The 27,141-nt window shown below is 50.5% G+C and overlaps 1 protein-coding gene across 1 annotated transcript in view; it reads right to left on the reverse strand.

Moving 5' to 3' along the window:
- Nucleotides 1-27,141, reverse strand: part of LOC146024876 (talin-1-like) — a 69,086-nt gene that overhangs the window by 22,683 nt on the left and 19,262 nt on the right. The window contains exons 2-4 of the mRNA XM_083155484.1: nt 16,543-16,711; nt 14,709-14,806; nt 1,755-1,884 (exon numbers count right to left, since the gene is read on the reverse strand). Coding sequence (XP_083011610.1) covers nt 1,755-1,884; nt 14,709-14,806; nt 16,543-16,672 — 358 coding nt within the window. The 5' untranslated portion in view covers nt 16,673-16,711. The remainder of the gene's footprint in view (nt 1-1,754; nt 1,885-14,708; nt 14,807-16,542; nt 16,712-27,141) is intronic.

Here is a 27,141-nt window from a genome sequence, read left to right on the forward strand (position 1 = left end):
GCCCCATGCTGCAGCCACCGCCGCCGGTCTAGCAACCGCCCCATGCTGCAGCCACTGCGGCCGGTCTAGCAACCGCCCCAAGCTGCAGCCACTGCCGCCGGTCTAGCAACCGCCCCATGCTGCAGCCACTGCCGCCGGTCTAGCAACCGCCCCATGCTGCAGCCACTGCCGCCGGTCTAGCAACCGCCCCATGCTGCAGCCACTGCCGCCGGTCTAGCAACCGCCCCATGCTGCAGCCACTGCCGCCGGTCTAGCAACCGCCCCATGCTGCAGCCACTGCCGCCGGTCTAGCAACCGCCCCATGCTGCAGCCACTGCCGCCGGTCTAGCAACCGCCCCATGCTGCAGCCACTGCCGCCGGTCTAGCAACCGCCCCATGCTGCAGCCACTGCCGCCGGTCTAGCAACCGCCCCATGCTGCAGCCACTGCCGCCGGTCTAGCAACCGCCCCATGCTGCAGCCACTGCCGCCGGTCTAGCAACCGCCCCATGCTGCAGCCACTGCCGCCGGTCTAGCAACCGCCCCATGCTGCAGCCACTGCCGCCGGTCTAGCAACCGCCCCATGCTGCAGCCACTGCCGCCGGTCTAGCAACCGCCCCATGCTGCAGCCACTGCCGCCGGTCTAGCAACCGCCCCATGCTGCAGCCACTGCCGCCGGTCTAGCAACCGCCCCATGCTGCAGCCACTGCCGCCGGTCTAGCAACCGCCCCATGCTGCAGCCACTGCCGCCGGTCTAGCAACCGCCCCATGCTGCAGCCACTGCCGCCGGTCTAGCAACCGCCCCATGCTGCAGCCACTGCCGCCGGTCTAGCAACCGCCCCATGCTGCACCCACTGCCGCCGGTCTAGCAACCGCCCCATGCTGCACCCACTGCCGCCGGTCTAGCAACCGCCCCATGCTGCACCCACTGCCGCCGGTCTAGCAACCGCCCCATGCTGCAGCCACTGCCGCCGGTCTAGCAACCGCCCCAAGCTGCAGCCACTGCCGCCGGTCTAGCAACCGCCCCATGCTGCAGCCACTGCCGCCGGTCTAGCAACCGCCCCATGCTGCAGCCACTGCCGCCGGTCTAGCAACCGCCCCATGCTGCAGCCACTGCCGCCGGTCTAGCAACCGCCCCATGCTGCAGCCACTGCCGCCGGTCTAGCAAACGCCCCATGCTGCAGCCACTGCCGCCGGTCTAGCAACCGCCCCATGCTGCAGCCACTGCCGCCGGTCTAGCAACCGCCCCATGCTGCACCCACTGCCGCCGGTCTAGTAACCATCCATGACTGCGAAAAATGGTTTTAAGATTTGTTTCTGGTTTCCGGTCTGTGGCATCTTCTAATGAATATGCCGACTGGTTAGGAAGAGTAGACGCACGGACTAAGCGTGCAACATAAGTGTCTGCAGAAGGCGCCAACTCCCATTTGGAGCATTCTGCTACTGGAAATGGATAAGGTATGCGGTCTCTGGGTCGACATTCACAGAAGGTTGTCACACGTGTAAGGTCGACGTGTACATGGTCAACATAAATTAGTTTTCCACAAAGGTGGTTTTTCTTACGTGGGCATAGAGGGAGGATATAAGGGGGACACGGTACACTTATCCTGGGACTGTCGGTGCTCCGGTAAACCCCAATGTGACCTATGGACCCTGAAGAGGAAATCCTGCACTTCCAGCCACTACCACAGAGCATGTGACAGAAGTCCTTGTGGTGACATCACTGGATGCCAGACATGACATAACAGGACCTACGCAGTACAACGTCCTCTCTTACCGATACGGGCACAAATGGTCATCAGAAGGTCACTCATGGTCTTGGAGTCATCAACCATCACGGTCTTCACTGTACCATCCAACATGCGGATTTTCAGAGGACGCTGTTTCTTCCTATATTCCAAGGTGTCCTTGGGGCAAGAGCGGTAGGGAGGTTACAATGACACCAAGCTGTCAGAAGGAATATTAGAGATAAGGGACTAAGGGGTGGAGCCATAGTGACAGGGGCAGGGCACAAGTGTATGGGACAGAGAGGGGGCAGGACACAAGTGTATGAGACAGAGAGGGGGCAGGACACAAGTGTATGGGACAGAGAGGGGGCAGGACACAAGTGTATGAGACAGAGAGGGGGCAGGACACAAGCGTATGGGACATAGAGGTGACGCCATAGTGACAGGGGCAGGGCACAAGTTTATGGGACAGAGAGGGGGCAGGACACAAGTGTATGGGACAGAGAGGGGGCAGGACACAAGCGTATGGGACATAGAGGTGACGCCATAGTGACAGGGGCAGGGCACAAGTTTATGGGACAGAGAGGGGGCAGGACACAAGTGTATGGGACAGAGAGGGGGCAGGACACAAGTGTATGGGACAGAGGGGGCAGGACACAAGTGTATGGGACAGAGAGGGGGCAGGACACAAGTGTATGGGACAGAGAGGGGGCAGGACACAAGTGTATGGGACAGAACGGTGACACCATAGTGACAGGGACAGGACACAAGTGTATGGGACAGAACGGTGACACCATAGTGACAGTGACAGGACACAAGTGTATGGGACAGAAGGGTGACACGACAGGGACAGGACACAAGTGTATGGGACAGAGAGGGGGCAGGACACAAGTGTATGGGACAGAACGGTGACACCATAGTGACAGTGACAGGACACCAGTGTATGAGACAGAAGGGTGACACGACAGTGACAGGACACAAGTGTATGGGACAGAAGGGTGACACGACAGTGAGAGGACACCAGTGTATGAGACAGAAGGGTGACACAACAGTGACAGGACACAAGTGTATGGGACAGAAGGGTGACACAACAGTGAGAGGAGAAAAGTGTATGGGACAGAAGGGTGACACCATAGTGACAGGGACAGGACACAAGCGTATGGGACAGAAGGGTGACACAACAGGGACAGGGACAGGACACAAGTGTATGGGACAGAGAGGGGGCAGGACACAAGTGTATGGGACAGAGGTGACGCCATAGTGACAGGGGCAGGGCACAAGTGTATGGGACAGAGAGGGGGCAGGACACAAGTGTATGGGACAGAGAGGGGGCAGGACACAAGTGTATGGGACAGAGAGGGGGCAGGACACAAGTGTATGGGACAGAGAGGGGGCAGGACACAAGTGTATGGGACAGAGAGGGGGCAGGACACAAGTGTATGGGACAGAGAGGGGGCAGGACACAAGTGTATGGGACAGAACGGTGACACCATAGTGACAGGACACAAGTGTATGGGACAGAAGGGTGACACGACAGGGACAGGACACAAGTGTATGGGACAGAGAGGGGGCAGGACACAAGTGTATGGGACAGAACGGTGACACCATAGTGACAGGACACCAGTGTATGAGACAGAAGGGTGACACAACAGTGACAGGACACAAGTGTATGAGACAGAAGGGTGACAACAGTGACAGGACACAAGTGTATGGGACAGAAGGGTGACACAACAGTGAGAGGAGAAAAGTGTATGGGACAGAAGGGTGACACCATAGTGACAGGGACAGGACACAAGCGTATGGGACAGAAGGGTGACACCATAGTGACAGGGACAGGACACAAGTGTATAGGACAGAGAGGGGGCAGGACACAAGTGTATGGGACAGAGATGGGGCAGGACACAAGTGTATGGGACAGAGAGGGGGCAGGACACAAGTGTATGGGACAGAAGGGTGACACCATAGTGACAGGGACAGGACACAAGTGTATGGGACAGAGAGGGGGCAGGACACAAGTGTATGGGACAGAGGTGACGCCATAGTGACAGGGGCAGGGCACAAGTGTATGGGACAGAGAGGGGGCAGGGCACAAGTGTATGGGACAGAGAGGGGGCAGGACACAAGTGTATGGGACAGAGAGGGGGCAGGACACAAGTGTATGGGACAGAGGGGGCAGGACACAAGTGTATGGGACAGAGAGGGGGCAGGACACAAGTGTATGGGACAGAGAGGGGGCAGGACACAAGTGTATGGGACAGAGAGGGGGCAGGACACAAGTGTATGGGACAGAGAGGGGGCAGGACACAAGTGTATGGGACAGAGAGGGGGCAGGACACAAGTGTATGGGACAGAGAGGGGGCAGGACACAAGTGTATGGGACAGAGAGGGGGCAGGACACAAGTGTATGGGACAGAGAGGGGGCAGGACACAAGTGTATGGGACAGAACGGTGACACCATAGTGACAGGGACAGGACACAAGTGTATGGGACAGAACGGTGACACCATAGTGACAGGACACAAGTGTATGGGACAGAAGGGTGACAACAGTGAGAGGAGAAAAGTGTATGGGACAGAAGGGTGACACCATAGTGACAGGGACAGGACACAAGTGTATGGGACAGAACGGTGACACCATAGTGACAGGACACAAGTGTATGGGACAGAAGGGTGACACGACAGTGACAGGGACAGGACACAAGTGTATGGGACAGAAGGGTGACACGACAGTGACAGGGACAGGACACAAGTGTATGGGACAGAGAGGGGGCAGGACACAAGTGTATGGGACAGAACGGTGACACCATAGTGACAGGACACCAGTGTATGGGACAGAAGGGTGACAACAGTGAGAGGAGAAAAGTGTATGGGACAGAAGGGTGACACCATAGTGACAGGGACAGGACACAAGTGTATGGGACAGAACGGTGACACCATAGTGACAGGACACAAGTGTATGGGACAGAAGGGTGACACGACAGTGACAGGGACAGGACACAAGTGTATGGGACAGAAGGGTGACACGACAGTGACAGGGACAGGACACAAGTGTATGGGACAGAGAGGGGGCAGGACACAAGTGTATGGGACAGAAGGGTGACACCAGTGAGAGGAGAAAAGTGTATGGGACAGAAGGGTGACACCATAGTGACAGGGACAGGACACAAGCGTATGGGACAGAAGGGTGACACCATAGGGACAGGACACAAGTGTATGGGACAGAGAGGGGGCAGGACACAAGTGTATGGGACAGAGAGGGGGCAGGACACAAGTGTATGGGACAGAGAGGGGGCAGGACACAAGTGTATGGGACAGAGAGGGGGCAGGACACAAGTGTATGGGACAGAGAGGGGGCAGGACACAAGTGTATGGGACAGAACGGTGACACCATAGTGACAGGGACAGGACACAAGTGTATGGGACAGAACGGTGACACCATAGTGACAGGGACAGGACACCAGTGTATGAGACAGAAGGGTGACACCATAGGGACAGGGACAGGACACAAGTGTATGGGACAGAAGGGTGACACCATAGGGACAGGGGCAGGACACCAGTGTATGGGACAGAAGGGTGACACCATAAGGACAGGGACAGGACACCAGTGTATGAGACAGAAGGGTGACACGACAGTGACAGGACACCAGTGTATGAGACAGAAGGGTGACACGACAGTGACAGGACACCAGTGTATGGGACAGAAGGGTGACGCCATAGTGACAGGGACAGGACACAAGTGTATGGGACAGAAGGGTGACACGACAGTGACAGGACACCAGTGTATGGGACAGAAGGGTGACGCCATAGGGACAGGACACAAGTGTATGGGACAGAAGGGTGACACGACAGTGACAGGACACCAGTGTATGGGACAGAAGGGTGACGCCATAGGGACAGGACACAAGTGTATGGGACAGAAGGGTGACACGACAGTGACAGGACACCAGTGTATGGGACAGAAGGGTGACGCCATAGGGACAGGACACAAGTGTATGGGACAGAAGGGTGACACGACAGGGACAGGACACCAGTGTATGGGACAGAAGGGTGACACGACAGTGACAGGACACCAGTGTATGGGACAGAAGGGTGACGCCATAGGGACAGGACACAAGTGTATGGGACAGAAGGGTGACACGACAGTGACAGGACACCAGTGTATGGGACAGAAGGGTGACGCCATAGGGACAGGACACAAGTGTATAGGACAGAAGGGTGACACGACAGGGACAGGACACCAGTGTATGGGACAGAAGGGTGACACGACAGTGACAGGACACCAGTGTATGGGACAGAAGGGTGACGCCATAGGGACAGGACACAAGTGTATAGGACAGAAGGGTGACACGACAGGGACAGGACACCAGTGTATAGGACAGAAGGGTGACACGACAGTGACAGGACACCAGTGTATGGGACAGAAGGGTGACGCCATAGTGACAGGACACAAGTGTATGGGACAGAAGGGTGACGCCATGGGGACAGGGACAGGACACCAGTGTATGGGACAGAAGGGTGACACGACAGTGACAGGACACAAGTGTATAGGACAGAAGGGTGACGCCATAGTGACAGGACACAAGTGTATGGGACAGAAGGGTGACACCATGGGGACAGGGACAGGACACCAGTGTATGGGACAGAAGGGTGACACGACAGTGACAGGACACAAGTGTATAGGACAGAAGGGTGACACGACAGTGACAGGACACCAGTGTATGGGACAGAAGGGTGACGCCATAGTGACAGGACACAAGTGTATGGGACAGAAGGGTGACGCCATGGGGACAGGGACAGGACACCAGTGTATGGGACAGAAGGGTGACACGACAGTGACAGGACACCAGTGTATAGGACAGAAGGGTGACGCCATAGGGACAGGACACAAGTGTATGGGACAGAAGGGTGACACGACAGGGACAGGACACCAGTGTATAGGACAGAAGGGTGACACGACAGTGACAGGACACCAGTGTATGGGACAGAAGGGTGACGCCATAGTGACAGGACACAAGTGTATGGGACAGAAGGGTGACGCCATTGGGACAGGACACCAGTGTATGGGACAGAAGGGTGACACAACAGTGACAGTGACAGGACACCAGTGTATGGGACAGAAGGGTGACACCATAGTGACAGGACACAAGTGTATGGGACAGAAGGGTGACACGACAGTGACAGGACACCAGTGTATGGGACAGAAGGGTGACACCATAGTGACAGGACACAAGTGTATGGGACAGAAGGGTGACACGACAGTGACAGGACACCAGTGTATGAGACAGAAGGGTGACACCATAGTGACAGTGACAGGACACAAGTGTATGGGACAGAAGGGTGACGCCATAGGGACAGGACACAAGTGTATGGGACAGAAGGGTGACACGACAGTGACAGGACACCAGTGTATGAGACAGAAGGGTGACACCATAGTGACAGTGACAGGACACAAGTGTATGGGACAGAAGGGTGACGCCATAGGGACAGGACACAAGTGTATGGGACAGAAGGGTGACACGACAGTGACAGGACACAAGTGTATGAGACAGAAGGGTGACACCATAGTGACAGTGACAGGACACAAGTGTATGGGACAGAAGGGTGACGCCATAGGGACAGGACACAAGTGTATGGGACAGAAGGGTGACACGACAGTGACAGGACACAAGTGTATGAGACAGAAGGGTGACACCATAGTGACAGTGACAGGACACAAGTGTATGGGACAGAAGGGTGACGCCATTGGGACAGGACACAAGTGTATGAGACAGAAGGGTGACACAACAGTGACAGGACACCAGTGTATGGGACAGAAGGGTGACGCCATAGGGACAGTGACAGGACACAAGTGTATGGGACAGAAGGGTGACGCCATAGGGACAGGACACAAGTGTATAGGACAGAAGGGTGACACCATAGTGACAGGGACAGGACACCAGTGTATGAGACAGAAGGGTGACGCCATAGGGACAGTGACAGGACACAAGTGTATGGGACAGAAGGGTGACGCCATAGGGACAGGACACAAGTGTATGGGACAGAAGGGTGACACAACAGTGACAGGACTCAAGTGTATGGGACAGAAGGGTGACACCATAGTGACAGTGACAGGACACAAGTGTATGGGACAGAAGGGTGACACGACAGTGACAGGACACCAGTGTATGGGACAGAAGGGTGACACGACAGTGACAGGACACCAGTGTATGGGACAGAAGGGTGACACCATAGGGACAGGACACAAGTGTATGGGACAGAAGGGTGACGCCATTGGGACAGGACACAAGTGTATGGGACAGAAGGGTGACGCCATAGTGACAGGACACAAGTGTATGGGACAGAAGGGTGACACCATAGGGACAGGACACAAGTGTATGGGACAGAAGGGTGACGCCATAGGGACAGGACACAAGTGTATGGGACAGAAGGGTGACACGACAGTGACAGGACACAAGTGTATGGGACAGAAGGGTGACGCCATAGGGACAGGACACAAGTGTATGGGACAGAAGGGTGACGCCATAGGGACAGGACACAAGTGTATGGGACAGAAGGGTGACACGACAGTGACAGGACACCAGTGTATGAGACAGAAGGGTGACGCCATAGGGACAGGACACCAGTGTATGGGACAGAAGGGTGACACCATAGTGACAGGACACAAGTGTATGGGACAGAAGGGTGACACCATAGGGACAGGACACAAGTGTATGGGACAGAAGGGTGACACGACAGTGACAGGACACCAGTGTATGAGACAGAAGGGTGACACCATAGTGACAGGACACAAGTGTATGGGACAGAAGGGTGACGCCATAGGGACAGGACACAAGTGTATGGGACAGAAGGGTGACACCATAGTGACAGGACACAAGTGTATGGGACAGAAGGGTGACACGACAGTGACAGGACACAAGTGTATGGGACAGAAGGGTGACACGACAGTGACAGGACACAAGTGTATGGGACAGAAGGGTGACACGACAGTGACAGGACACAAGTGTATGGGACAGAAGGGTGACACGACAGTGACAGGACACAAGTGTATGGGACAGAAGGGTGACGCCATAGGGACAGGACACCAGTGTATGGGTCAGAAGGGTGACACCATAGTGACAGGGACAGGACACCAGTGTATGGGACAGAAGGGTGACACCATAGTGACAGGGACAGGACACAAGTGTATGGGACAGAAGGGTGACGCCATAGGGACAGGACACCAGTGTATGGGACAGAAGGGTGACACCATAGTGACAGGACACAAGTGTATGGGACAGAAGGGTGACACGACAGTGACAGGACACAAGTGTATGGGACAGAAGGGTGACACGACAGTGACAGGACACAAGTGTATGGGACAGAAGGGTGACACCATAGTGACAGGACACAAGTGTATGGGACAGAAGGGTGACGCCATAGGGACAGGACACCAGTGTATGGGTCAGAAGGGTGACACCATAGTGACAGGGACAGGACACCAGTGTATGGGACAGAAGGGTGACACCATAGTGACAGGGACAGGACACAAGTGTATGGGACAGAAGGGTGACGCCATAGGGACAGGACACCAGTGTATGGGTCAGAAGGGTGACACCATAGTGACAGGGACAGGACACCAGTGTATGGGACAGAAGGGTGACACCATAGTGACAGGGACAGGACACAAGTGTATGGGACAGAAGGGTGACGCCATAGGGACAGGACACCAGTGTATGGGACAGAAGGGTGACGCCATAGTGACAGGACACAAGTGTATGGGACAGAAGGGTGACACGACAGTGACAGGACACAAGTGTATGGGACAGAAGGGTGACACGACAGTGACAGGACACCAGTGTATGGGACAGAAGGGTGACACCATAGTGACAGGACACAAGTGTATGGGACAGAAGGGTGACACCATAGGGACAGGACACAAGTGTATGGGACAGAAGGGTGACACGACAGTGACAGGACACCAGTGTATGAGACAGAAGGGTGACGCCATAGGGACAGGACACAAGTGTATGGGACAGAAGGGTGACACCATAGTGACAGGACACAAGTGTATGGGACAGAAGGGTGACACGACAGTGACAGGACACCAGTGTATGAGACAGAAGGGTGACGCCATAGGGACAGGACACAAGTGTATGGGACAGAAGGGTGACACCATAGTGACAGGACACAAGTGTATGGGACAGAAGGGTGACACGACAGTGACAGGACACCAGTGTATGGGACAGAAGGGTGACACCATAGTGACAGGACACAAGTGTATGGGACAGAAGGGTGACACCATAGTGACAGGGACAGGACACCAGTGTATGGGACAGAAGGGTGACACCATAGTGACAGGGACAGGACACCAGTGTATGGGACAGAAGGGTGACACCATAGTGACAGGGACAGGACACAAGTGTATGGGACAGAAGGGTGACGCCATAGGGACAGGACACAAGTGTATGGGACAGAAGGGTGACACGACAGTGACAGGACACAAGTGTATGAGACAGAAGGGTGACACCATAGTGACAGTGACAGGACACAAGAGTATGGGACAGAAGGGTGACGCCATAGGGACAGGACACAAGTGTATGAGACAGAAGGGTGACACAACAGTGACAGGACACCAGTGTATGAGACAGAAGGGTGACGCCATAGTGACAGTGACAGGACACAAGTGTATGGGACAGAAGGGTGACGCCATAGGGACAGGACACAAGTGTATGAGACAGAAGGGTGACACAACAGTGACAGGACACCAGTGTATGAGACAGAAGGGTGACACGACAGTGACAGGACACAAGTGTATGGGACAGAAGGGTGACGCCATAGGGACAGTGACAGGACACAAGAGTATGGGACAGAAGGGTGACGCCATAGGGACAGGACACAAGTGTATGAGACAGAAGGGTGACACAACAGTGACAGGACACCAGTGTATGGGACAGAAGGGTGACACCATAGTGACAGTGACAGGACACAAGTGTATGAGACAGAAGGGTGACACAACAGTGACAGGACACCAGTGTATGAGACAGAAGGGTGACGCCATAGTGACAGTGACAGGACACAAGTGTATGGGACAGAAGGGTGACGCCATAGGGACAGGACACAAGTGTATGAGACAGAAGGGTGACACAACAGTGACAGGACACCAGTGTATGGGACAGAAGGGTGACACCATAGTGACAGGACACAAGTGTATGGGACAGAAGGGTGACACCATAGTGACAGGACACAAGTGTATGGGACAGAAGGGTGACACCATAGTGACAGTGACAGGACACCAGTGTATGAGACAGAAGGGTGACACCATAGTGACAGTGACAGGACACAAGTGTATGGGACAGAAGGGTGACACCATAGTGACAGGACACAAGTGTATGGGATAGAAGGGTGACACCATAGGGACAGGACACAAGTGTATGGGACAGAAGGGTGACGCCATTGGGACAGGACACCAGTGTATGGGACAGAAGGGTGACACCATAGTGACAGGACACAAGTGTATGGGACAGAAGGGTGACACCATAGGGACAGGACACAAGTGTATGGGACAGAAGGGTGACGCCATAGGGACAGGACACAAGTGTATGGGACAGAAGGGTGACACCATAGGGACAGGACACAAGTGTATGGGACAGAAGGGTGACACGACAGTGACAGGACACCAGTGTATGGGACAGAAGGGTGACACCATAGTGACAGGACACAAGTGTATGGGACAGAAGGGTGACACCATAGTGACAGGACACAAGTGTATGGGACAGAAGGGTGACACGACAGTGACAGGACACCAGTGTATGGGACAGAAGGGTGACACCATAGTGACAGGACACAAGTGTATGGGACAGAAGGGTGACACGACAGTGACAGGACACAAGTGTATGGGACAGAAGGGTGACACCATAGTGACAGGACACAAGTGTATGGGTCAGAAGGGTGACACCATAGTGACAGGACACCAGTGTATGGGACAGAAGGGTGACACCATAGTGACAGGGACAGGACACAAGTGTATGGGACAGAAGGGTGACGCCATAGGGACAGGACACAAGTGTATGGGACAGAAGGGTGACACCATAGGGACAGGACACAAGTGTATGGGACAGAAGGGTGACACGACAGTGACAGGACACCAGTGTATGGGACAGAAGGGTGACGCCATAGGGACAGGACACAAGTGTATGGGACAGAAGGGTGACACCATAGTGACAGGGACAGGACACAAGTGTATGGGACAGAAGGGTGACACCATAGTGACAGGACACCAGTGTATGGGACAGAAGGGTGACACCATAGTGACAGGGACAGGACACAAGTGTATGGGACAGAAGGGTGACGCCATAGGGACAGGACACAAGTGTATGGGACAGAAGGGTGACACCATAGGGACAGGACACAAGTGTATGGGACAGAAGGGTGACACGACAGTGACAGGACACCAGTGTATGGGACAGAAGGGTGACGCCATAGGGACAGGACACAAGTGTATGGGACAGAAGGGTGACACGACAGTGACAGGACACAAGTGTATGGGACAGAAGGGTGACACGACAGTGACAGGACACCAGTGTATGGGACAGAAGGGTGACACCATAGGGACAGGACACAAGTGTATGGGACAGAAGGGTGACACGACAGTGACAGGACACAAGTGTATGGGACAGAAGGGTGACACGACAGTGACAGGACACCAGTGTATGGGACAGAAGGGTGACACCATAGTGACAGGACACAAGTGTATGGGACAGAAGGGTGACACCATAGTGACAGGACACCAGTGTATGGGTCAGAAGGGTGACACCATAGTGACAGGGACAGGACACCAGTGTATGGGACAGAAGGGTGACGCCATAGGGACAGGACACCAGTGTATGGGTCAGAAGGGTGACACCATAGTGACAGGGACAGGACACCAGTGTATGGGACAGAAGGGTGACACCATAGTGACAGGGACAGGACACAAGTGTATGGGTCAGAAGGGTGACACTACAGTGACAGGACACCAGTGTATGAGACAGAAGGGTGACGCCATAGTGACAGTGACAGGACACCAGTGTATGAGACAGAAGGGTGACGCCATAGTGACAGTGACAGGACACCAGTGTATGGGACAGAAGGGTGACACGACAGTGACAGGACACAAGTGTATGAGACAGAAGGGTGACACCATAGGGACAGGACACCAGTGTATGGGACAGAAGGGTGACACGACAGTGACAGGACACCAGTGTATGAGACAGAAGGGTGACACCATAGGGACAGGACACAAGTGTATGGGACAGAAGGGTGACACGACAGTGACAGGACACCAGTGTATGGGACAGAAGGGTGACGCCATAGGGACAGGACACAAGTGTATGGGACAGAAGGGTGACACGACAGTGACAGGACACAAGTGTATGGGACAGAAGGGTGACACGACAGTGACAGGACACCAGTGTATGGGACAGAAGGGTGACACCATAGTGACAGGACACAAGTGTATGGGACAGAAGGGTGACACCATAGGGACAGGACACAAGTGTATGGGACAGAAGGGTGACACCATAGTGACAGGACACAAGTGTATGGGACAGAAGGGTGACACGACAGTGACAGGACACCAGTGTATGGGACAGAAGGGTGACACCATAGTGACAGGACACAAGTGTATGGGACAGAAGGGTGACGCCATAGGGACAGGACACCAGTGTATGGGTCAGAAGGGTGACACCATAGTGACAGGGACAGGACACCAGTGTATGGGACAGAAGGGTGACACCATAGTGACAGGGACAGGACACAAGTGTATGGGTCAGAAGGGTGACACTACAGTGACAGGACACCAGTGTATGAGACAGAAGGGTGACGCCATAGTGACAGTGACAGGACACCAGTGTATGAGACAGAAGGGTGACGCCATAGTGACAGTGACAGGACACCAGTGTATGGGACAGAAGGGTGACACGACAGTGACAGGACACAAGTGTATAGGACAGAAGGGTGACGCCATAGGGACAGGACACAAGTGTATGGGACAGAAGGGTGACACCATAGTGACAGGACACAAGTGTATAGGACAGAAGGGTGACGCCATAGGGACAGGACACAAGTGTATGGGACAGAAGGGTGACACGACAGTGACAGGACACAAGTGTATGGGACAGAAGGGTGACACGACAGTGACAGGACACCAGTGTATGGGACAGAAGGGTGACACCATAGTGACAGGACACAAGTGTATGGGACAGAAGGGTGACACCATAGGGACAGGACACAAGTGTATGGGACAGAAGGGTGACACGACAGTGACAGGACACCAGTGTATGGGACAGAAGGGTGACACCATAGTGACAGGACACAAGTGTATGGGACAGAAGGGTGACGCCATAGGGACAGGACACCAGTGTATGGGTCAGAAGGGTGACACCATAGTGACAGGGACAGGACACCAGTGTATGGGACAGAAGGGTGACACCATAGTGACAGGGACAGGACACAAGTGTATGGGTCAGAAGGGTGACACTACAGTGACAGGACACCAGTGTATGAGACAGAAGGGTGACGCCATAGTGACAGTGACAGGACACCAGTGTATGAGACAGAAGGGTGACGCCATAGTGACAGTGACAGGACACAAGTGTATGGGACAGAAGGGTGACACCATAGTGACAGGACACCAGTGTATGGGACAGAAGGGTGACACGACAGTGACAGGACACAAGTGTATAGGACAGAAGGGTGACGCCATAGGGACAGGACACAAGTGTATGGGACAGAAGGGTGACACCATAGTGACAGGACACAAGTGTATAGGACAGAAGGGTGACGCCATAGGGACAGGACACAAGTGTATGAGACAGAAGGGTGACACGACAGTGACAGGACACCAGTGTATGGGACAGAAGGGTGACACGACAGTGACAGGACAGACAGACAGGATTGGGTGAAGGACAGGGGACACATGACTGAGGCGTGATTCAGCGGTGGGGGCACACACATGATAATATAGGAGAAGCAGCACGCAGCCTCTCACCCCATTGCGTAACATGTAATAATCTAACGCTTTCCCAGCTTCCAGCCAGATTCCTTTCTTGGGATCTTCATCCGACAGGAAGAGACCAAAATCATTTGCTGAGGACAAGAAGGAACAGTTTAGTCTAAAAAAAATAAGTGTGTAATGCACTAACATACTAGTGACCCCCAAACACAGAGAGACTATCCATTAGTGACCCCCAAACAGAGACCTCCACTTAATGATCTCCCCAATAACAAAATCGTCCCCGCATGGAGTGTCCTCACACTAGCCCCCCCCCCATCCCTGCATGAAATAACCTCACACATGTCCCCAACCCCCCATGGAGTGACCTCACACCAGTATCCCACCCCCCCCCCCACATGGAGTGACCTCACAACAGTCACCCCCACATGGAGTGACCACCCACCAGTCACCCCCCCCCAAATCCCCCCTTTGGAGTGACCTCACACCAGTATCCCACCCCCCCACATGGAGTGACCACACACCCGTCTCCCAACCCCCCATGGAGTGACCTCACACCAGTATCCCACCCACCCCCCCCCCCCACATGGAGTGACCTCACAACAGTCACCCCCCCCTCCCACACCCCCAATGGAGTGACCACCCACCAGTCACCCACCCCCCCCAAATCCCCCCTTTGGAGTGACCTCACACCAGTATCCCACCCCCCCACATGGAGTGACCTCACACCAGTATCCCACCCCCCCACATGGAGTGACCACACACCAGTTTCCCATCCCCCATGGAGTGACCACACAACAGTCACCCTCCCCCCACACACACACCCCCCCACATGGAGTGACCACACACCAGTCACAGCACCCGCCCACCGCATAGAGTGACCTCCCACCAGTCACCCCCCCCCCCAGTCATCCCCCCACATGGAGTGACCACAGACCCGTCTCCCATCCCCCATGGAGTGACCACACACCAGTCTCCCAACCCCCATGGAGTGACCACACACCAGTTTCCCATCCCCCCACATGGAGTGACCTCACACCAGTCATCCCCCCACATGGAGTGACCACACACCCGTCACAGCACCCGCCCACCGCATAGAGTGACCTCCCACCAGTCACCCCCACCCAAATCCCCCCTTTGGAGTGACCTCACACCAGTATCCCACACCCCCCCCAGTCATCCCCCCACATGGAGTGACCACACACCCGTCTCCCATCCCCCATGGAGTGACCACACACCAGTCTCCCAACCCCCATGGAGTGACCACACACCCGTCTCCCATCCCCCATGGAGTGACCACACACCAGTCTCCCAACCCCCATGGAGTAACCTCACACCAGTATCCCACCCCCCACCCCCCCCCACATGGAGTGACCTCACAACAGTCACCCCCCCTCCCACACCCCCACATGGAGTGACCACACACCAGTCACAGCACCCGCCCACCGCATAGAGTGACCTCTCACCAGTCACCCCCAATGGAGTGGCCTCCCACCAGTCACCCCCCCCCCCCAAATTCCCCCTTTGGAGTGACCTCCCACCAATCACCTCAACCCCCCCATGGAGTAACCCCCCACCAGTCACCCCACCCCTGCATGGAGTTACCTCCCACCAATCACCCCACCCCCCATGGAGTAACCCCCCACCAGTCACCCCACCCCCGCATGGAGTGACCTCCCCACCAGTCACCCCACCCCCACATGGAGTGACCTCCCCACCAGTCACCCCACCCCCACATGGAGTGACCTCGCCACCAGTCACCCCACCACCACACTGAGTGACCCCCCACCAGTCACCCACCTCCCCCCCCCACCGCATGGAGTGACCTCACACCATTCAACCCTGCATGCTATGCTACGTGCACACTCACGCTGGCCCATCTGCGCCTCTGGAACCCGTTCCCGGATGATACGGCAGGCGTCATATATCATGGTGGACGGCTCGAACTGCATGGTCTTCACCACATTGCCGATACTGATCTTCAGTGATAAGGCCACCATGGCTGCAGCGGGGGTGGGGGACTAATCTACTGGCCGCACCTGCAACAAAACGGGGTCATTATACAAAGCATACTTATATATGTAATATACAGATAGGAGGTGACCTAACGTACAGGCCGCACCCGCAACAACAGGGATCATTATACACAACATTCTACTTATATATGTAATATACAGATAGGAGGTGACCTAACGTACAGGCCGCACCCGCAACAACAGGGGTCATTATACACAACATACTACTTATATATGTAATATACAGATAGGAGGTGACCTAACGTACAGGCCGTACCCGCAACAACAGGGGTCATTATACACAACATACTACTTATATCTGTAATATACAGATAGGAGGTGACCTAACGTACAGGCCGCACCCGCAACAACAGGGGTCATTATACACAACATACTACTTATATATGTAATATACAGATAGGAGGTGACCTAACGTACAGGCCGCACCCGCAACAACAGGGGTCATTATACACAACATACTACTTATATATGTAATATACAGATAGGAGGTGACCTAACGTACAGGCCGCACCCGCAACAACAGGGGTCATTATACACAACATTCTACTTATATATGTAATATACAGATAGGAGGTGACCTAACGTACAGGCCGTACCCGCAACAACAGGGGTCATTATACACAACATACTACTTATATATGTAATATACAGATAGGAGGTGACCTAACGTACAGGCCGCACCCGCAACAACAGGGGTCATTATACACAACATACTACTTATATACGTAATATACAGATAGGAGGTGACCTAACGTACAGGCCGCACCCGCAACAACAGGGGTCATTATACACAACATACTACTTATATCTGTTATATACAGATAGGAGGTGACCTAACGTACAGGCCGTACCCGCAACATCAGGGGTCATTATACACAACATTCTACTTATATACGTAATATACAGATAGGAAGTGACCTAACGTACAGGCCGTACCCGCAACAACAGGGGTCATTATACACAACATTCTACTTATATCTGTAATATACAGATAGGAGGTGACCTAACGTACAGGCCGCACCCGCAACAACAGGGGTCATTATACACAACATTCTACTTATATATGTAATATACAGATAGGAGGTGACCTAACGTACAGGCCGCACCTGCAACAGGGGTCATTATACACAACATTCTACTTATATCTGTAATATACAGATAGGAGGTGACCTAACGTACAGGCCGCACCCGCAACAACAGGGGTCATTATACACAACATACTACTTATATATATGTAATATACAGATAGGAGGTGACCTAACGTACAGGCCGCACTCGCAACAACAGGGGTCATTATACAAAGCATACTTATATATGTAATATACAGATAGGAGGTGACCTAACGTACAGGCCGCACCCGCAACAACAGGGGTCATTATACACAACATACTACTTATATATATGTAATATACAGATAGGAGGTGACCTAACGTACAGGCCGCACTCGCAACAACAGGGGTCATTATACAAAGCATACTTATATATGTAATATACAGATAGGAGGTGACCTAACGTACAGGCCGCACCCGCAACAACAGGGATCATTATACACAACATACTACTTATATATATGTAATATACAGATAGGAGGTGACCTAACGTACAGGCCGCACTCGCAACAACAGGGGTCATTATACAAAGCATACTTATATATGTAATATACAGATAGGAGGTGACCTAACGTACAGGCCGTACCCGCAACAACAGGGGTCATTATACACAACATACTACTTATATCTGTAATATACAGATAGGAGGTGACCTAACCTAACGTACAGGCCGCACCCGCAACAACAGGGGTCATTATACACAACATTCTACTTATATCTGTAATATACAGATAGGAGGTGACCTAACGTACAGGCCGTACCCGCAACAACAGGGGTCATTATACACAACATTCTACTTATATATGTAATATACAGATAGGAGGTGACCTAACGTACAGGCCGTACCCGCAACAACAGGGGTCATTATACACAACATTCTACTTATATATGTAATATACAGATAGGAGGTGACCTAACGTACAGGCCGCACCCGCAACAACAGGGGTCATTATACACAACATTCTACTTATATATGTAATATACAGATAGGAGGTGACCTAACGTACAGGCCACACCCGCAACAACAGGGGTCATTATACACAACATTCTACTTATATACGTAATATACAGATAGGAGGTGACCTAACGTACAGGCCGCACCCGCAACAACAGGGGTCATTATACACAACATTCTACTTATATATGTAATATACAGATAGGAGGTGACCTAACGTACAGGCCGCACCCGCAACAACAGGGGTCATTATACACAACATTCTACTTAAATATATGTAATATACAGATAGGAGGTGACCTAACATACAGGCCGCACCCGCAACAACAGGGGTCATTATACACAACATTCTACTTATATATGTAATATACAGATAGGAGGTGACCTGACGTACAGGCCGCACCCGCAGCAACAGGGGTCATTATACACAACATACTACTTATATATGTAATATACAGATAGGAGGTGACCTAACGTACAGGCCGCACCCGCAACAACAGGGGTCATTATACACAACATTCTACTTATATATGTAATATACAGATAGGAGGTGACCTAACGTACAGGCCGCACCCGCAACAACAGGGGTCATTATACACAACATTCTACTTATATATGTAATATACAGATAGGAGGTGACCTAACGTACAGGCCGCACCTGCAACAAAACGGGGTCATTATACAAAGCATTCTACTTATATATGTAATATACAGATAGGAGGTGACCTAACGTACAGGCCGCACCCGCAACAACAGGGGTCATTATACACAACATTCTACTTATATCTGTAATATACAGATAGGAGGTGACCTAACGTACAGGCCGTACCCGCAACAACAGGGGTCATTATACACAACATTCTACTTATATATGTAATATACAGATAGGAGGTGACCTAACGTACAGGCCGCACCCGCAACAACAGGGGTCATTATACACAACATACTACTTATATACGTAATATACAGATAGGAGGTGACCTAACGTACAGGCCGCACCCGCAACAACAGGGGTCATTATACACAACATTCTACTTATATATGTAATATACAGATAGGAGGTGACCTAACGTGCAGGCCGCACCCGCAACAACAGGGGTCATTATACACAACATACTACTTATATACGTAATATACAGATAGGAGGTGACCTAACGTACAGGCCGCACCCGCAACAACAGGGGTCATTATACACAACATTCTACTTATATATGTAATATACAGATAGGAGGTGACCTAACGTACAGGCCGCACCCGCAACAACAGGGGTCATTATACACAACATTCTACTTATATATGTAATATACAGATAGGAGGTGACCTAACGTACAGGCCGCACCCGCAACAACAGGGGTCATTATACACAACATTCTACTTATATATGTAATATACAGATAGGAGGTGACCTAACGTGCAGGCCGCACCCGCAACAACAGGGGTCATTATACACAACATTCTACTTATATATATGTAATATACAGATAGGAGGTGACCTAACGTACAGGCCGCACCCGCAACAACAGGGGTCATTATACACAACATTCTACTTATATATGTAATATACAGATAGGAGGTGACCTAACGTACAGGCCGCACCCGCAACAACAGGGGTCATTATACACAACATACTACTTATATATGTAATATACAGATAGGAGGTGACCTAACGTACAGGCCGCACCCGCAACAACAGGGGTCATTATACACAACATTCTACTTATATATGTAATATACAGATAGGAGGTGACCTAACGTACAGGCCGCACCCGCAACAACAGGGGTCATTATACACAACATACTACTTATATATGTAATATACAGATAGGAGGTGACCTAACGTACAGGCCGCACCCGCAACAACAGGGGTCATTATACACAACATTCTACTTATATATGTAATATACAGATAGGAGGTGACCTGACGTACAGGCCTCACCCGCAACAACAGGGGTCATTATACACAACATTCTACTTATATATGTAATATACAGATAGGAGGTGACCTAACGTCCAGGCCGCACCCGCAACAACAGGGGTCATTATACACAACATTCTACTTATATATGTAATATACAGATAGGAGGTGACCTAACGTACAGGCCGCACCCGCAACAACAGGGGTCATTATACACAACATTCTACTTATATCTGTAGAATACAGATAGGAGGTGACCTAACGTACAGGCCGCACCTGCAACAAAACGGGGTCATTATACAAAGCATTCTACTTATATATGTAATATACAGATAGGAGGTGACCTAACGTACAGGCCGCACCCGCAACAACAGGGGTCATTATACACAACATACTACTTATATACGTAATATACAGATAGGAGGTGACCTAACGTACAGGCCGTACCCGCAACAACAGGGGTCATTATACACAACATACTACTTATATCTGTAATATACAGATAGGAGGTGACCTAACGTACAGGCCGCACCCGCAACAACAGGGGTCATTATACACAACATACTACTTATATATGTAATATACAGATAGGAGGTGACCTAACGTACAGGCCGCACCCGCAACAACAGGGGTCATTATACACAACATTCTACTTATATATGTAATATACAGATAGGAGGTGACCTAACGTACAGGCCGTACCCGCAACAACAGGGGTCATTATACACAACATACTACTTATATCTGTAATATACAGATAGGAGGTGACCTAACGTACAGGCCGCACCCGCAACAACAGGGGTCATTATACACAACATACTTATATACGTAATATACAGATAGGAGGTGACCTAACGTGCAGGCCGTACCCGCAACAACAGGGGTCATTATACACAACATACTACTTATATACGTAATATACAGATAGGAGGTGACCTAACGTACAGGCCGCACCCGCAACAGGGGTCATTATACACAACATTCTACTTATATATGTAATATACAGATAGGAGGTGACCTAACGTACAGGCCGCACCCGCAACAACAGGGGTCATTATACAAAGCATACTTATATATGTAATATACAGATAGGAGGTGACCTAACGTACAGGCCGCACCCGCAACAACAGGGGTCATTATACACAACATTCTACTTATATATGTAATATACAGATAGGAGGTGACCTAACGTACAGGCCGCACCCGCAACAACAGGGGTCATTATACACAACATTCTACTTATATATGTAATATACAGATAGGAGGTGACCTAACGTACAGGCCGCACCCGCAACAACAGGGGTCATTATACACAACATACTACTTATATATGTAATATACAGATAGGAGGTGACCTAACGTGCAGGCCGTACCCGCAACAACATACTACTTATATATGTAATATACAGATAGGAGGTGACCTAACGTACAGGCCGCACCCGCAACAGGGGTCATTATACAAAGCATTATACTTATATATGTAATATACAGATAGGAGACCTAACGTACAGGCCGCACCCGCAACAGGGGTCATTATACACAACATTCTACTTATATATGTAATATACAGATAGGAGGTGACCTAACGTACAGGCCGCACCCGCAACAACAGGGGTCATTATACACAACATACTACTTATATATGTAATATACAGATAGGAGGTGACCTAACGTGCAGGCCGCACCCGCAACAACAGGGGTCATTATACACAACATACTACTTATATACGTAATATACAGATAGGAGGTGACCTAACGTACAGGCCGCACCCGCAACAACAGGGGTCATTATACACAACATTCTACTTATATATGTAATATACAGATAGGAGGTGACCTAACGTACAGGCCGCACCCGCAACAACAGGGGTCATTATACACAACATTCTACTTATATATGTAATATACAGATAGGAGGTGACCTAACGTACAGGCCGCACCCGCAACAACAGGGGTCATTATACACAACATTCTACTTATATATGTAATATACAGATAGGAGGTGACCTAACGTGCAGGCCGCACCCGCAACAACAGGGGTCATTATACACAACATTCTACTTATATATATGTAATATACAGATAGGAGGTGACCTAACGTACAGGCCGCACCCGCAACAACAGGGGTCATTATACACAACATTCTACTTATATATGTAATATACAGATAGGAGGTGACCTAACGTACAGGCCGCACCCGCAACAACAGGGGTCATTATACACAACATACTACTTATATATGTAATATACAGATAGGAGGTGACCTAACGTACAGGCCGCACCCGCAACAACAGGGGTCATTATACACAACATTCTACTTATATATGTAATATACAGATAGGAGGTGACCTAACGTACAGGCCGCACCCGCAACAACAGGGGTCATTATACACAACATACTACTTATATATGTAATATACAGATAGGAGGTGACCTAACGTACAGGCCGCACCCGCAACAACAGGGGTCATTATACACAACATTCTACTTATATATGTAATATACAGATAGGAGGTGACCTGACGTACAGGCCTCACCCGCAACAACAGGGGTCATTATACACAACATTCTACTTATATATGTAATATACAGATAGGAGGTGACCTAACGTCCAGGCCGCACCCGCAACAACAGGGGTCATTATACACAACATTCTACTTATATATGTAATATACAGATAGGAGGTGACCTAACGTACAGGCCGCACCCGCAACAACAGGGGTCATTATACACAACATTCTACTTATATCTGTAGAATACAGATAGGAGGTGACCTAACGTACAGGCCGCACCTGCAACAAAACGGGGTCATTATACAAAGCATTCTACTTATATATGTAATATACAGATAGGAGGTGACCTAACGTACAGGCCGCACCCGCAACAACAGGGGTCATTATACACAACATACTACTTATATACGTAATATACAGATAGGAGGTGACCTAACGTACAGGCCGTACCCGCAACAACAGGGGTCATTATACACAACATACTACTTATATCTGTAATATACAGATAGGAGGTGACCTAACGTACAGGCCGCACCCGCAACAACAGGGGTCATTATACACAACATACTACTTATATATGTAATATACAGATAGGAGGTGACCTAACGTACAGGCCGCACCCGCAACAACAGGGGTCATTATACACAACATTCTACTTATATATGTAATATACAGATAGGAGGTGACCTAACGTACAGGCCGTACCCGCAACAACAGGGGTCATTATACACAACATACTACTTATATCTGTAATATACAGATAGGAGGTGACCTAACGTACAGGCCGCACCCGCAACAACAGGGGTCATTATACACAACATACTTATATACGTAATATACAGATAGGAGGTGACCTAACGTGCAGGCCGTACCCGCAACAACAGGGGTCATTATACACAACATACTACTTATATACGTAATATACAGATAGGAGGTGACCTAACGTACAGGCCGCACCCGCAACAGGGGTCATTATACACAACATTCTACTTATATATGTAATATACAGATAGGAGGTGACCTAACGTACAGGCCGCACCCGCAACAACAGGGGTCATTATACAAAGCATACTTATATATGTAATATACAGATAGGAGGTGACCTAACGTACAGGCCGCACCCGCAACAACAGGGGTCATTATACACAACATTCTACTTATATATGTAATATACAGATAGGAGGTGACCTAACGTACAGGCCGCACCCGCAACAACAGGGGTCATTATACACAACATTCTACTTATATATGTAATATACAGATAGGAGGTGACCTAACGTACAGGCCGCACCCGCAACAACAGGGGTCATTATACACAACATACTACTTATATATGTAATATACAGATAGGAGGTGACCTAACGTGCAGGCCGTACCCGCAACAACATACTACTTATATATGTAATATACAGATAGGAGGTGACCTAACGTACAGGCCGCACCCGCAACAGGGGTCATTATACAAAGCATTATACTTATATATGTAATATACAGATAGGAGACCTAACGTACAGGCCGCACCCGCAACAGGGGTCATTATACACAACATTCTACTTATATATGTAATATACAGATAGGAGGTGACCTAACGTACAGGCCGCACCCGCAACAACAGGGGTCATTATACACAACATACTACTTATATATGTAATATACAGATAGGAGGTGACCTAACGTACAGGCCGCACCCGCAACAACATACTACTTATATATGTAATATACAGATAGGAGGTGACCTAACGTACTGGCCGTACCCGCAACAACAGGGGTCATTATACACAACATACTACTTATATATGTAATATACAGATAGGAGGTGACCTAACGTACAGGCCGCACCCGCAACAACAGGGGTCATTATACACAACATTCTACTTATATATGTAATATACAGATAGGAGGTGACCTAACGTACTGGCCGTACCCGCAACAACAGGGGTCATTATACACAACATACTACTTATATATGTAATATACAGATAGGAGGTGACCTAACGTACAGGCCGCACCCGCAACAACAGGGGTCATTATACACAACATTCTACTTATATACGTAATATACAGATAGGAGGTGACCTAACGTACAGGCCGTACCCGCAACAACGGGGGTCATTATACACAACATACTACTTATATATGTAATATACAGATAGGAGGTGACCTAACGTACAGGCCGCACCCGCAACAACAGGGGTCATTATACACAACATTCTACTTATATATGTAATATACAGATAGGAGGTGACCTAACGTACAGGCCGCACCCGCAACAACAGGGGTCATTATACACAACATTCTACTTATATATGTAATATACAGATAGGAGGTGACCTAACGTACAGGCCGCACCTACAACAACAGGGGTCATTATACACAACATTCTACTTAAATATATGTAATATACAGATAGGAGGTGACCTAACGTACAGGCCGCACCTACAACAACAGGGGTCATTATACACAACATTCTACTTATATATGTAATATACAGATAGGAGGTGACCTAACGCACAGGCCGTACCCGCAACAACAGGGGTCATTATACACAACATTCTACTTATATATGTAATATACAGATAGGAGGTGACCTAACGTACAGGCCGCACCCGCAACAACAGGGGTCATTATACACAACATTCTACTTATATATGTAATATACAGATAGGAGGTGACCTAACGTACAGGCCGCACCCGCAACAACAGGGGTCATTATACACAACATTCTACTTATATATGTAATATACAGATAGGAGGTGACCTAACGTACAGGCCGCACCTACAACAACAGGGGTCATTATACACAACATTCTACTTATATATGTAATATACAGATAGGAGGTGACCTAACGCACAGGCCGTACCCGCAACAACAGGGGTCATTATACACAACATACTACTTATATATGTAATATACAGATAGGAGGTGACCTAACGTGCAGGCCGTACCCGCAACAACAGGGGTCATTATACACAACATTCTACTTATATACGTAATATACAGATAGGAGGTGACCTAACGTACAGGCCGCACCCGCAACAACAGGGGTCATTATACCCAACATTCTACTTATATATGTAATATACAGATAGGAGGTGACCTAACGTACAGGCCGCACCCGCAACAACAGGGGTCATTATACACAACATTCTACTTATATCTGTAATATACAGATAGGAGGTGACCTAACGTGCAGGCCGCACCCGCAACAACAGGGGTCATTATACACAACATACTACTTATATATGTAATATACAGATAGGAGGTGACCTAACGTACAGGCCGCACCCGCAACAACAGGGGTCATTATACACAACATTCTACTTATATATGTAATATACAGATAGGAGGTGACCTAACATACAGGCCGCACCCGCAACAACAGGGGTCATTATACACAACATTCTACTTATATATGTAACCCCCTGCCCCTCCCCTAAACACTGTACACTCTCATCCTAACCCACATGCTGGGATATCAGAGATCACGGAGGACACACACATGCTGGGATATCAGAGATCACGGAGGACACGCACACGCTGGGATATCAGAGATCACGGAGGACACGCACACGCTGGGATATCAAATCACGGAGGACACACACACACGCTGGGATATCAAATCACGGAGGACACGCACACACGCTGGGATATCAGAGATCACGGAGGACACGCACACGCTGGGATATCAGAGATCACGGAGGACACGCACGCTGGGATATCAGAGATCACGGAGGACACGCACACGCTGGGATATCAGAGATCACGGAGGACACGCACACGCTGGGATATCAGAGATCACGGAGGACACGCACGCTGGGATATCAGAGATCACGGAGGACACGCACGCTGGGATATCAGAGATCACGGAGGACACGCACACGCTGGGATATCAGAGATCACGGAGGACACGCACACGCTGGGATCAGGATCACGGAGGACA

Source organism: Crinia signifera, chromosome 1, assembly GCF_055691185.1.
Source record: "Crinia signifera chromosome 1, ASM5569118v1, whole genome shotgun sequence".
NCBI lineage: Eukaryota > Metazoa > Chordata > Amphibia > Anura > Myobatrachidae > Crinia > Crinia signifera.